At 38.3% G+C, this 12,530-nt stretch overlaps 1 protein-coding gene and 1 long non-coding RNA gene across 2 annotated transcripts; both read left to right on the forward strand.

Annotated features, from left to right (window-relative positions):
• The first annotated feature begins 758 nt into the window (after positions 1–758).
• Positions 759–5,053, forward strand: LOC145239446 (uncharacterized). The gene is made up of 2 exons (XR_013862312.1): positions 759–2,101; positions 4,153–5,053. It is a non-coding gene; the product is annotated as an uncharacterized LOC145239446 (long non-coding RNA).
• Positions 5,054–7,571: 2,518 nt separating this feature from the next.
• LOC145237771 (lipopolysaccharide-induced tumor necrosis factor-alpha factor homolog) lies at positions 7,572–7,988 on the forward strand. Its single transcript, XM_080100752.1, has one exon. It carries the CDS (start codon positions 7,572–7,574, stop codon positions 7,986–7,988), a length of 417 nt encoding a protein of 138 aa, XP_079956878.1.
• Positions 7,989–12,530: the final 4,542 nt, after the last annotated feature.

The raw sequence follows: 12,530 nt of genomic DNA on the forward strand, positions 1-12,530 counted from the left end.
CCTAGCAGAAAACCGGAATGCTAAAGAAACAAGTGCAGCATAGGCAAAGCTAAGGCATTATAAAAAAACAGCTTATGTTAATAGCAAAAAAAGATTTTTTTTTAATTGAAGCGCTGTTTGGTCTAAATATCAATTTAATTTTTTTTGAGTTATTCGAAGTTTAGCTTTTGGAATTCTTTAGGTGTCGACAGTACTCATACCAGTGTCGTTGTTTCTCTGTAAGTGTTAACTCAATACGAGAATGTGTAGGTGAGGTAATAACGGCTTTAATCGCCTAATTAAGCGTCCAAATTTAGTCAATTTCTGGGCAAAACAAGATGGAACGTCAAGAAATGATCTCGACAACGCCACAAGAAAACCAAATTGAAAGTGAAAGAATGATTTTGCCACCGCCATACAAGGCAGTAGCATCACAGCAACCGAAAATGATCCAAATTTCTTCAGCTCCATTTCCAAATGAGGTACAAGCACAGCCAATCTCCGAAGAAACCATAGTAATACAACAACCCGCCCAACCTGTACCTTTTGGTCGTCGTCCCGTCAACCTAACTTGCAATAAATGTCACCAAGACGTTATGACAAGGACTACATCCAACTTAAAGGGTGAAGCCTTTTTATTGATGTTTCTTTTCCGTTTCGTGGGAGGGATTGTCTGTTGTTGGATTCCTTTGTGTACAGAAAGCATGTATATCACAACCCATCGCTGCCCGTTATGCAAAGCTTACCAAGGAGAAACACGATAATCTTGTAACCTGGCCTATATGTAACTGAAGATAACTGTGTATATAAGTTGCAATTCAAACAACTGCCATGAGGAGATGTTTGTATGTGGCGACTGTACGCATCTTGTTTTCATTTTTGGACTCTATTTTATTTTGTCTGTCGTGTATAATCGTGTCTTCAGGGCATATTACCAGCGAGAAATCTTAAACAAAAAAGGAAACGAAAAGCTGGAGATCTATAGACCATGCTATGTCAATACGTTTTTTTTAGTGTATATTACCACAGGTTTCAGTTTTTTGGTAAAACGTTGGCTAAAAACACAGTAAAAGAATACAACCAATCCCAATACAAATATGGCACAATTTTGACCAGACGCATGTCAACAAGGTCTTGTAGCAATGCGTATTTTTTGTCTATTTTTATTTTAGCGGCACATCTTACACGTCAAAGCAATTTTGTCTTTCCTTTAAAGTGTAGCGGTCTTAGATGTCCCGTTTTCTAAAACAACACGCCCTAGCACTTACACAATCGTAAACTGTTTCTTGTAGCCGCCTTCGTTGCACAATAATTATTTCCTTTGTTTCGGAGCGACACCACCTTCGCTCCGAGCTACAAACATGCGTTGTCATTTCACTATATATTCGCGTTTGCTAATCTAGGAAAGAACTAACTAACCGAAACACTCACTTACTTACTTACTTTAGATTAAACGAAGTTATCGCCAACATTATACGTTTGTTGTCGCTTCATATATTGTTTAATAAACCTTGTTTAACGCTCTAGTTGTTATCAGTCAGGAGTCTTTAGAGTTCTTATTTTTGGAGTCAGATCGCGCATTTCCTTCTTTAACTAAACGTTGCATAAAACTTGTGTTTTTTGCAACAGTCTTAGATAGAGAAAATGCATAGCGGACCAGTGTTTTTACCGGGTTTTATTAACATAAAAATAAGAAGAGTATAATTACAAAAAAATGTTCTTCTCGAATTTGTTACTAAAAATCTAAAAACAGTTTAGAAAATGGGACTAATTTGTCAACTTAAGCTTAATGGCCAAGTCGGTGGCCGCAGCCTAGACAACTTATTGCCCTAGATTTAATTATCCATGCAAAACACGTTTTGAAGCCAAGTTAACGGAGTTCTGATCAAGCTTGTGCAGAGCCAAGAAACGCTTGACTGAATCCATGTTATGCTGACAGCTACCAAGTGAGGATACATGGAGAAAAAGGGGCCGTAACCTGCGGAAAGCACCACAGAATTTAAAAGCGGCTACGGGGAAAAACACTTCTTGTCACTCGTTCTTTTGACAAATTCAACAGTGTCTTGCCTATCGGATTAACCGCTTGACAGTCATATCTAACTTCATGTTGCCAAAAAGCTGTGTAAGTGTGAAGAGTCTTAAATAACTAGAAGGGTGGCTTAGCACATATTGCCCTTGCACATACACTATGATCTGTTTTAAAACATAAATATATTTCCTTTGCTTATTTTGTATTGGGTCCCATATTAGCCATCGTCTTTTATAACCTTGGTTGTTTCTGCAAGCAAAAACTCATGGGTCCCCACACATGCAAAATTGTAGATAATGCATTTCAATAGATAACAATGAGTAAGTTTGGTATTGTGAAGACAAACACAGTGATTGGTACTGTGCATATCTAAATATGCTATATGGAGTAAAAACTATTTAAATTAAAAAACTCATTTTAGGGGGCTAGTAGGATAACTAATGGAGGTTCAACACACACAAACTTAAAAGTAGGAAACCACAATGACTCAATCAATAGTACTGCAAAATTTTAGTCCAATCTGCCAACGTTTAAAATTTTAACCACTAGAGGTGTTTTGAGCAACAACCGTTAATGTTTCTGACGTCAAAGGGCTGTTAACAAGCCCCGAACTGCAATGGAGCAATAACGATAATTCGCATACTTTACAAGCTATCCAAATTTTAGCCAATTCCGACATTGTTTACAAACTCACCCCTTTTAGGGGCTTAGTGGGGTAAATACAAGGGTATCCGGACAAACAAAGTGGGATGCACATCTACATAACTACATCTACCATCTGTATAAGTTTCAGCCACATCCATCAAGCATTTGATGGCAAAACGAGTCAGACAAACTTCGTGGGAAAACATTTTAGGGAGCTAGCGGGGTAAATACTGGGGTTATCAACAAAAACAAAGTGGGATGCACATCTACATAACTACATCTACCATCTGTGTAAATTTCAGCCGAATCCATCACACATTTGATAGAAAAACGAGTCGGACAAACTTCGGGGGAAAATACCCATTTTAGGGGGGCTAGCGGGGTAAATACTGGGGTTATCCAGACAAACAAAGTGGGATGCACATATACATAACTACATCTACCATCTGTATAAGTTTCAGCCACACCCATCAATAATTTGATGGCAAAACGAGTCAGACAAACTTCGGGGGAAAAACCATTTTAGGGGGCTAGCGGGGGAAATACTGGGGTTATCAGCAAAAACAAAGTGGGATGCACATCTACATAACTACATCTACCATATGTGTAAATTTAATCCAAATCCATCAAGGATTTGATGGAAAAACCAGTCGGCAAACTTTGGGGAGAAGAAAAACAAAGAAAAAACAAACAAACATTTTGAGTAAAATCAATATGTAAAACCAAATAACAAGTATTTTGCGTTGTTAATACGCACGGTAAAACGACAATAAGGCGTCGTTTTAGAAACACATTGTTGCCAACCAATTTCCTTTTTTAACTTATCCAGACCACCAATTAAGAGGGCACTTTTGAGACCCGGAAGAGTGACATAACAAAACACGAAACCCTTACATTCCACTGTTCTTTGTCCGAACTTTCATAACAGTTCGACAGATGAAATCCAACACCCCACAAACATTATACTGTTGGATATGGCCAGAACAGTCCGTTTTTGTCAAGCCTAACACAAAACCAGAATGCTACAGAAACAAGTGCAGCATAGACAAATCTAAGGCAACATACTAAAGTTTATGACATTATGTTGTAAAAAGTTTGTGTTAATCACAAAAGAAAGAAAATTGGGTTTTATTTGAAATGCAGATTGGTCTGAATATCAATTTAAAGTTAGAGTTAATCGAAGTTAAGCTCTCGGAATTCTTTTGGTGTCGACAGTAGCCTACTCATACCAGTGACCTTGTTTCTTTTTGAAAGTGTTAATTAAATGCGAGAATGTGTAGTTAAAGTTATAACGGTTCCCATCGGCCCATTAGGCCTAGAAATTTGTTTACTTGTGGACCTGATCTGCTCAAAGCAATAACTGTCGCTTTTGTTTAAATAATGCAGCGATGATGACAAAACGATTTAATTATCAAAACGCACAACTTTGTTCCGCAAGAATAACGCTAGACACGATTGTCAGTTTAGAATACGTGGACAAAAAAGGTTTTGGCATTTAGATATAATCCATAGTCAATTTGTGGGCAAAACAAAATGGAACGTCAAGGAATGATCTCGACAACGCCAAGAAAACCAAACGCTGGAAAACCAAATGAAAAGTGAAAGAATGATTTTGCCACCGCCATACGAGTCAGCGGCCTCACAACAACCGAAAATGATTCAAATTTCTTCAGCTCCATATTCAAATGAGGTACAAGCACAGCCAATCTCTGAAGGAATCATAGTAATACAACAGCCCGCCCAGCCTGTAGCTTTTGGTCGTCATCCCGTCAACCTAACTTGCAATAAATGTCACCAAGACGTTATGACAAGGACTACATCCAACTTAAAGGGTGACGCCTTTTTATTGATGTTTCTCTTCTGTTTGTTCGGAGGGATTGTCTGTTGTTGGATTCCTTTGTGTATAGACAGCATGTATATCACAACCCATTACTGCCCGTTATGCAAAGCTTACCAAGGAGGACACGTTAAACGTTAAACTTGTAACCTGGCCTGTCTGAAAACTGAGGTGTCTGTGTATATAGGTTGCAATTCAAACAACTGCCATGAGGAGATGTTTAGATGTGGCGACTGTACATGCATTTTGTTTTCATTTTTGACTTCATTTATGTGTTCTGTCGTGTATAGTTATCGCCGTGTCTTCAACACATGTTAGTAACGAAAAATGTAAAGTAACCAGGGGTCCGCAAATACTTTTTGACGCGACCATAAAAAAATTGCTCTAAATTCTCGCGACCCAAGCATTTTGTCAGCATGTAAGTTTGTGGAAAATACTAAACAACTAAATATCAATATTAAGACTAGTATTATGCTATTGCCAATTCATATTTTCACATAAAACAGTAGGTAAACGAACGTATTTATTCTAACAAATGAGAACTGCATGCTTCCACAGGTGTGCTTAACTTATTGCATTTTTACATAGACCAGTGGTTCCCAACCTTTTTTTAACGCGACCCAAATACTTACCAAAATTTAGTTTTGTGGTTTCTCGCGACCCATGGATATGCTATTTTAGTTGTATTTTTGTCCGTAAGATAGGAAAGTTTTTTGAAAATTACTACGCCAGTTTAGCAAATCAATAACCTTATAACGAACAAACGCTGTTGTTTTTTTACGACCAAACATTTCCATTTCTTCCGAACTTGGAGCTGAATCGAGGCATTATTTGCCAGACAACGCTCTACTGTGAGCTAACACATCACTTTATGACGTCACAAACAGTTTTAACCATTATCACGACAAGTTGTGATGAAGTTATTATTGGGCAACAATTTAAAGCCCTGGGTAATATAAAAGTAACGCTACGAGGCGTCCAAAAGTAGATGCTGTAATTGTCACTAAAACAAGCGACCCAACAGAATGTTCAGGCGACCCAACTTTGGGTCGCGACCCATAGGTTGGGAACCACTGACATAGACTGTATGCAACAGTTACGTAGTCATACGTATGTAACAATGTAAAAATTAATTAAAAGGTTGAAAAAAGCCGAAGTTCTTTAATAGCTGTAGATGCGATGCTCATATTGATGGAAAATTTAAAATTGTTTGCGACCCAGACTGCAAGGTCTCGCCACCCAAATTTGGGTCGCGACCCACTATTTGCAGACCCCTGCTTTAGACCATGCTAAGGCGAGAGCAAACAAATTTTAACATTTTTTTTTTCAAAAAACACACAGTAAAGAATTAGAACCAATCCAATACGAAGGACACAGTTCGACCAGATTTTCGGTCTTAGATAGAAAAAAAGCATAGCGGACCAGTGTTTTCACTGGTTTTTGTTAACGTAAAAAATGAGAAGAGTATAATCACAAAAAATGTTAGTTTTCATTATCAAGTAGAAGGTCAAAGCCTTGACAATTTGTTGCTCTAGATTTAATTATCCATGAAAAAACTGTTTAAAGCCAAGTTTACGGAGTTCTAATCAAGCTTGAGCAGGGCCAAGTAATGCTTGACTGAATCCATGTTATGCTGACAGCTACCAGGTGAGAATAAATGGAAAAAAGGACGTATCCCGCGGAAAGCACCACAAAATGTAAGAGCGACTACGGGGTCGAAACACTTCTTTCTTTCTACAAATTTGACATTGTCCTTGCCTATAGGATTAACTGCTTAAAAGTCATACCTAACCTGACTACTTGAATCCAGTAAATAAACCTTGAATATTGAATAGGCAAAAAGTTGTCAAAAGGCTGTTAACCGTTCAAGGCGTGCTTTAAAATGACCTTTCATTGCAAAACAAAGGATGCTGGCGAATTTAAATGTAATGAAATACATTGACAAAAAAGTTTTAAACCCTAGGATTGGTTTTATATTGATGGCTCTAGCTAAAAAAATATTAAAAGCCAGAAACTTAACGTATTAGAGTGATGCAAAATCCAGTTGGGTATTTTGACGCCGAGTAAAATATATATCATAAACGCATCCCACGTATAGGCTAATATTTTCGCAAAATGATGAACAGTCAAGTTCGAACAATTACTGGAAATTTTTGGTAGTTCATGGTAAGTTCCGTTTTCCAAAACTTGCATGCAAAGTTCTACTTAAGAACACAATAGCGACTGTATAAAAGAAAACTTTTTTAACCATTTATGAAGTGGGGACCGTTAGAGAGAAAAGATCCAGAAGCGTGGCATAGCAAAGTACGGAGCCTTTACATTCCACCCTGCTTTGTCCCAGCTTTCAACAGCCCGACAGGTGAAATCCAACACCCTGCAAACAAGGTACTGTTGGATAGGGCCAGGTAAACCTAAGGCAATGGACTAAAGTTTTATGACATTATTTTCCAACACCTTTAGTGTTAATGAACGCTATAGACGGCTTCTGAAACTCAATTAATGGTAAGGGTTAAGTTAAGGTAGCGGATTTTTTTTGGTGTCGCCAAGGTTGAGTGTACTCATACTATAGTGACATTGTTCCTCTTTGCAAGTGTTTACTAATTGTTTTAGTTTACACTGTCAATGTTACGAGAATGTGTAGTTAAAGGCGTGGCGACTTCCATCGCCTAATTAGGCATGCAGTTTTGTTGTTTTTGTCCTTAAGTTTAGTTGTGCAGCTGATCCACTCCAATCAGCAATTGTCGCTTATGTTTTGGATAACGCAGCAACACTGGTAAAACGTTTTATTCAACAAAACGTACAACTTGGTTTCTATACTTACTTGGAATTGGTAAAACCAGAAAGAAATTGCACACAATTTTTGTTTTAGAATACGCGGACCAACAGAATACGGAATGCAAACTATATGTCATAAAATCATGCTTTTTACCCAAAGCAGTTTTGTTATGACTTCTAGTTACAGAAAACAGGTAAAAACCAACAGATTTGTATTTACAGCAATAGTCATAAAGAGTGAATAAAAAGTACATTTAGGTTTTAGCATTAGCACATAAACTATAGCCAACTTCTGGGCAAAGCAAAATGGAGAGTCAACAAATGATATTAACAAGGCCAGAAGAAAACCAAATGGAAAGTGAAAGAATGATTTTGCCACCGCCATACGAGGCAGCAGCGTCACTACCAAAACTGGCCCAAATGCCTTCTGCTCCATATCCAAGTGAGGTACAAGCACCACAAATCATCGAAAGAACCATTGTAATACAACAACCGGCTGCACCTTTTGGTCCAAACCCAATCAACCTAACTTGCAGCAGCTGTCATCAAGATGTTATGACAAAGACCACATCCAGTTTGAAGGGTGAAGCTTGGTTATTAGTTTTACTCTTGTGTTGTGTGGGAGGGCTTTTCTGTTGTTGGATTCCTTGTGTGGTGGACAGCATGTACATTACATATCATCGCTGCCCGTTATGCAATGCTTACCAAGGAGAAACAAGCTAAACTTGTAACCTGACCTGTCTGGAGACTGAAAATAACTGTGTATATAGATTGCAAGTTAACTGCGATGCATTGTTTATATGTGTCGCTTCTTCATGCACTTTGTATTAAATTTTTTCCCTGGTTTTATGTTGTCTTTCATGTACAATTGTCACAGTTGCCGCAATGTATATTACTCACGGGAAATCTACGAAGTAAAGATCGAAGCAGCGCATAATACATATTTTTGTCATAATTGCTAGGATTGATATTATTACTTTATTTTTTTAACAAACGACACAACTGAAAGTCTCAGACGCGTTTAAACCAACGACGCGATAAACAGAGCCCCTGAGCTCGAACCAATCGACCGTGTCATTTTTGTTCACTTTATAGCCTAGTGCGCTACAAAATTGTTTTGATTCGCCATTTTTATGCCTAACTTTTTTCTGGCGTATGCCTTAAATGCGCTCATATATATGATTTTAATTCTTCTTCCTATTTCCTTTTTAAATGCACACTTTGCCCGAACTACATGGTGATTTCTCGGTACTTAACAATTTTAATACAAGATGTTCATGTACAAACTGCGCAACCGCCATCAATACAACCAGTGTATTATACCTCAACAAGCCAACGAATTCTTTTGTATCAGAAATATACTACGTTATCAAAGCATTTGTTTGACAAACAAAATTTATCACTACATGCTGGGTTTGGTTTATCGCGTTTTAGGTTTATTCTGATACGATCGAGAGCCAGTCTTAGCGTGGTCAATAATTAACTATAACCTTGCTTTCCAAACAATTGAGGCTTATAAAAGAAAAAAAATTAGTAGATGATCGAAAAGGCAATAAACAGTCGAGTCAACAGTGGGAAACAGCACAGTTCTTTGTCCAAGCGCCTATAACACTGTGATTACGGTAGGTTAAATTTAATACCACAGGATAGTAAAGGGTGTACAGAGTTCCGACAAGATGCATGTATACCACGAAAACAGCAGGGAAACAAAAAATGCAGATCTTTAAAGCATGTTGAGGCGAGAGTAGACAAATTTTAATATTTTCTTTAGTTCAGAAGATTTTGTACTAAAGAGTTTAGGAAATGGAACAAGTTTGTCACCTTTATGCTTCATTACCAACTAGAAGGGCCCAAACTTGACAACTTTGTTGTCCTAGAGCCAATTATCCATAAAAACACTTTTTAAGGTCAGGTTTACGGAGTTCTAATCAAGCTTAAGCGAGGCTAGTAACGCTTGACTGAATCCATGTTATGCTGACAAATGCTGGGTAAGGATGAATGAAGAAAAGAAGGGCCGTGTTCCGCGGAAAGCACCACAAAATTTAAGAGCGACAACGGGGTCGAAAAAAACCCTTTCCTTTGGCAAAATAAACATTATCCTTGCCTATAGGATTAACCCCTAGGCATTTTTTACCAAGGCTATAGGTTCAAAACTTGATTATCTGACTTCATTGACTCTAAAACCTTAAATATTGAATAGGCTAAAGGATGCCAAAAGCCTGGGTAGATTGTCGATACACACGGTACAACGACAAAACAGCGTCATTTCGCAAACACATTGTGGGCAACCAGTCTCCTTTTTTACTTGTCTACTGTTTTTCAATACATAACTTGACACTTGCTAAACGACGCAGGTTCTTCCAGTTAATGAAAAGACCTTTTTTTGTAAGATCAACCAGTTGATAAAAATAACCACTTTTTGTAACGGAGTGTTCTGCATTTTCAGCATTAGGCATCATCAACAAAATTTTAAATCAACATAAGGCGAAAAATGGATAGTGAGAAAATGATGCCGCCGCCGCCGCCATATGAGGCAAAATCACCAGAAACATACCAGGCGCCGGTTCAGGCTCAACTTGTTCCTAGTTTAAGCGAGTTTGTTGTACCTGAAACAGCGGTGGAAAGAACCATAGTAATTCGCTATGCAGAATCTTTGCCGTTTGGGCCCGATTCAGTCAACCTGACTTGCAACAGTTGTAATAACGAGGTTATGACAACAACTTCTACAAAATTTAAACAAGATGCTTGGTTGTGGGTTTGTCTCTTGTTTTGCATTGGAGGGGTTTTCTGTTTTTGGATCCCGTTTGTGATGGACAGCATGTATGTTACCGTTCACCGCTGTCCCATGTGCACAGCTTACCAGGGACAAACACGTTAAACTTGTAAACCAATACGACTGGCGACAATAGAAGGATGTAAATAGGCTGAAACTTTGGGACCGCCTTGGGCAGCTTTTGTCGTTGTGTTACGTTTATTTGTACCGCTTGTACATAAGTTTCTTTTTCCGTATTAGCCTACCTATCGGTGGACTAAACTCTCACGTTATCTAAAACAATTCCAGCTAAAAAGACACCGATAATGAAATTGCAGCTGAAACGATGCCGAAAATGCAGACTATATATTGCCCAAAATTGTTCGGGGGTACAGTGTGCTCTATCATAATCGTCTTTGGTATGTGGTGCATTTGATTGCCTTTAAAAAAAATTAGTAGTGTCAATGGAGTGTTGCCATTTTTATAACGGTACCAGACGTGATGTATAAACTTTAAATGTAATAAAATACATTGGCAAAAAAGTTTTTAAAACGCGGCGTTTAGTAATAAGTTGTCCAAGTTGGACCGGAGAAACTAAAAAGGTGGACTCAGCAACATAAGGGAATTACAAAACAGACCGTTTCATTGTTTGCTGTATCTGGTGTCGTCGGAATAATCTACAGCAGGGGTTCTTAAACTGGGGGGCGCGCCCCCCTAGGGGGGCGTGAAGGGTTCGCAAGGGGGGCGCAGCACAATCTGGCTGCAAAGTTTTCACTTGCAAACAATTGTAAATTAATGCATTGGAATTATGTCGGCACTGATTTCGAACTTTTTGTTTAAAGTAAACGCTTCATTACTCTGAAATGGATGTCCAGTTGTACTAACATAACTTTTCTACACTGCGGGCCGGATACGTTCGCGCGTGCCGCATAGTTTACATGCCCTAGTGCCGTCTTCTCAAGCTTAGCACACGAGACTATTTTTATAGGGGCGCCAAGATTTTTTTTTTTGGTCTTTTTAAAAATCTATTTAAAAACTGTTAAATTGTATAGTTAGTCTCATCTTACAAGGAATGTTTATATTATGTCACAAGTAACACAATAAGGCAATTGTTTGCGCACAATTAACACTTTTTGTTTTGTCTGTGACGTAATAAACTGGCTTTGGATCAATCCTGGGCGTTGCAATCCTATAAAAGTCGGTAATATTAATTTTACATGTCGTAACAGTAAACTTTTGTAAGGAGTAGATTAATTTTTGACAGTAACAAAGTTATCAATACGTTTTGGCAAACCTAAAAAATGGGATCGCGGGCCGTAGTTTGGTGACCCCTGTACTATACAGTCGGCTGCACATTTTTTATTCGTTCGCAATTTCGCATTAGAGATTGCCTTGGCTTTGAGTGAATCAACATTTTCTGGGCAACATATGCGTAGTTTACAAGAATACTGGCACCGTGGCTCTGTGCGCGCGCTTTTTTTGCAACTTATCAGTGTTGAAATGGCTTTTTCTAACGATTGGAACTAACTTGACAGTAGTTTAAGGCGGACCTACGATGTATGTTGTTTTCAAAAAAACAAGACAAGCATCATCAGTGCTAACGTTTTTTAGGGGGGCGTGAGAATAAATAAATAGTGTCCAGTGGGGCACGGCCGAAAAAGTTTAAGAATCCCTGATCTACAGGCTTGTCCCGGACAAAAGAAACACAGCACTGTCTGGGAGTAGCAAATTCTGTGTTTTTTGGTGCCTATAGCTTAACAGTTTGTCGTGCCAAGAGCAACTTAGGAAATTAACATGAGCAAACAGCTACTAAAGATGGCATAATGTTGTATCAGTAAGCAGCACGACAGAATTTACTGCAGGAACGTTTATCACAAGTTAGGTGACACGCCTAAGCTTCAGTGCAGTTGCACACGGACCCCAGCGAAGCATTAAGCGTATAAGTGAAGAAAGAATTGACACCGCAAGCATAGGGTTGGTCCGTAGCTCTTAATAAAAACTCAATTAGTATAGTGTCAGACAATACAACCCACAAATCCATCTGATGTTCATGTGTTAGGAAAGGAAACCAAGAGCACAATGAACTAATATTCTTGTCAAAACATCTTAATGCTTTGCATTCAGGAAAACAGATAGCAGATCTTGCGTTTGAGCAACAGTTAATGGAACCTGGTAAAGCACTATCAAGCATTTGAACGTAAAGAATCAGGATTTTGTGCGCAACTGTTTGACTACCTGTGTCAACACAGCATTTCATTTCAACAGTCATTTAAAAAAAGGTAGTTTCCAAATACGCTATTTTACAGCCAGACAACCCTAATAAAATTTCGTCGTTGCAAAGGTCCTGGAAAATTTTAGCGTAACTATAGCTTAACAGTTCGTCGTGCCAATAGGAACTTAGGAAATGAATATGACAAACAGCTACTAAAGATTGCACAATATCGTATCAATAAGCAGCAGGACAGAATTTACTGCGTCAACGTTTATCATAAACTACAGGTGACGCGTTTAAG

This window comes from Phallusia mammillata, chromosome 7 (genome assembly GCF_965637545.1).
Source record: "Phallusia mammillata chromosome 7, kaPhaMamm4.hap1.1, whole genome shotgun sequence".
Classification (NCBI taxonomy): Eukaryota; Metazoa; Chordata; class Ascidiacea; order Phlebobranchia; family Ascidiidae; genus Phallusia; species Phallusia mammillata.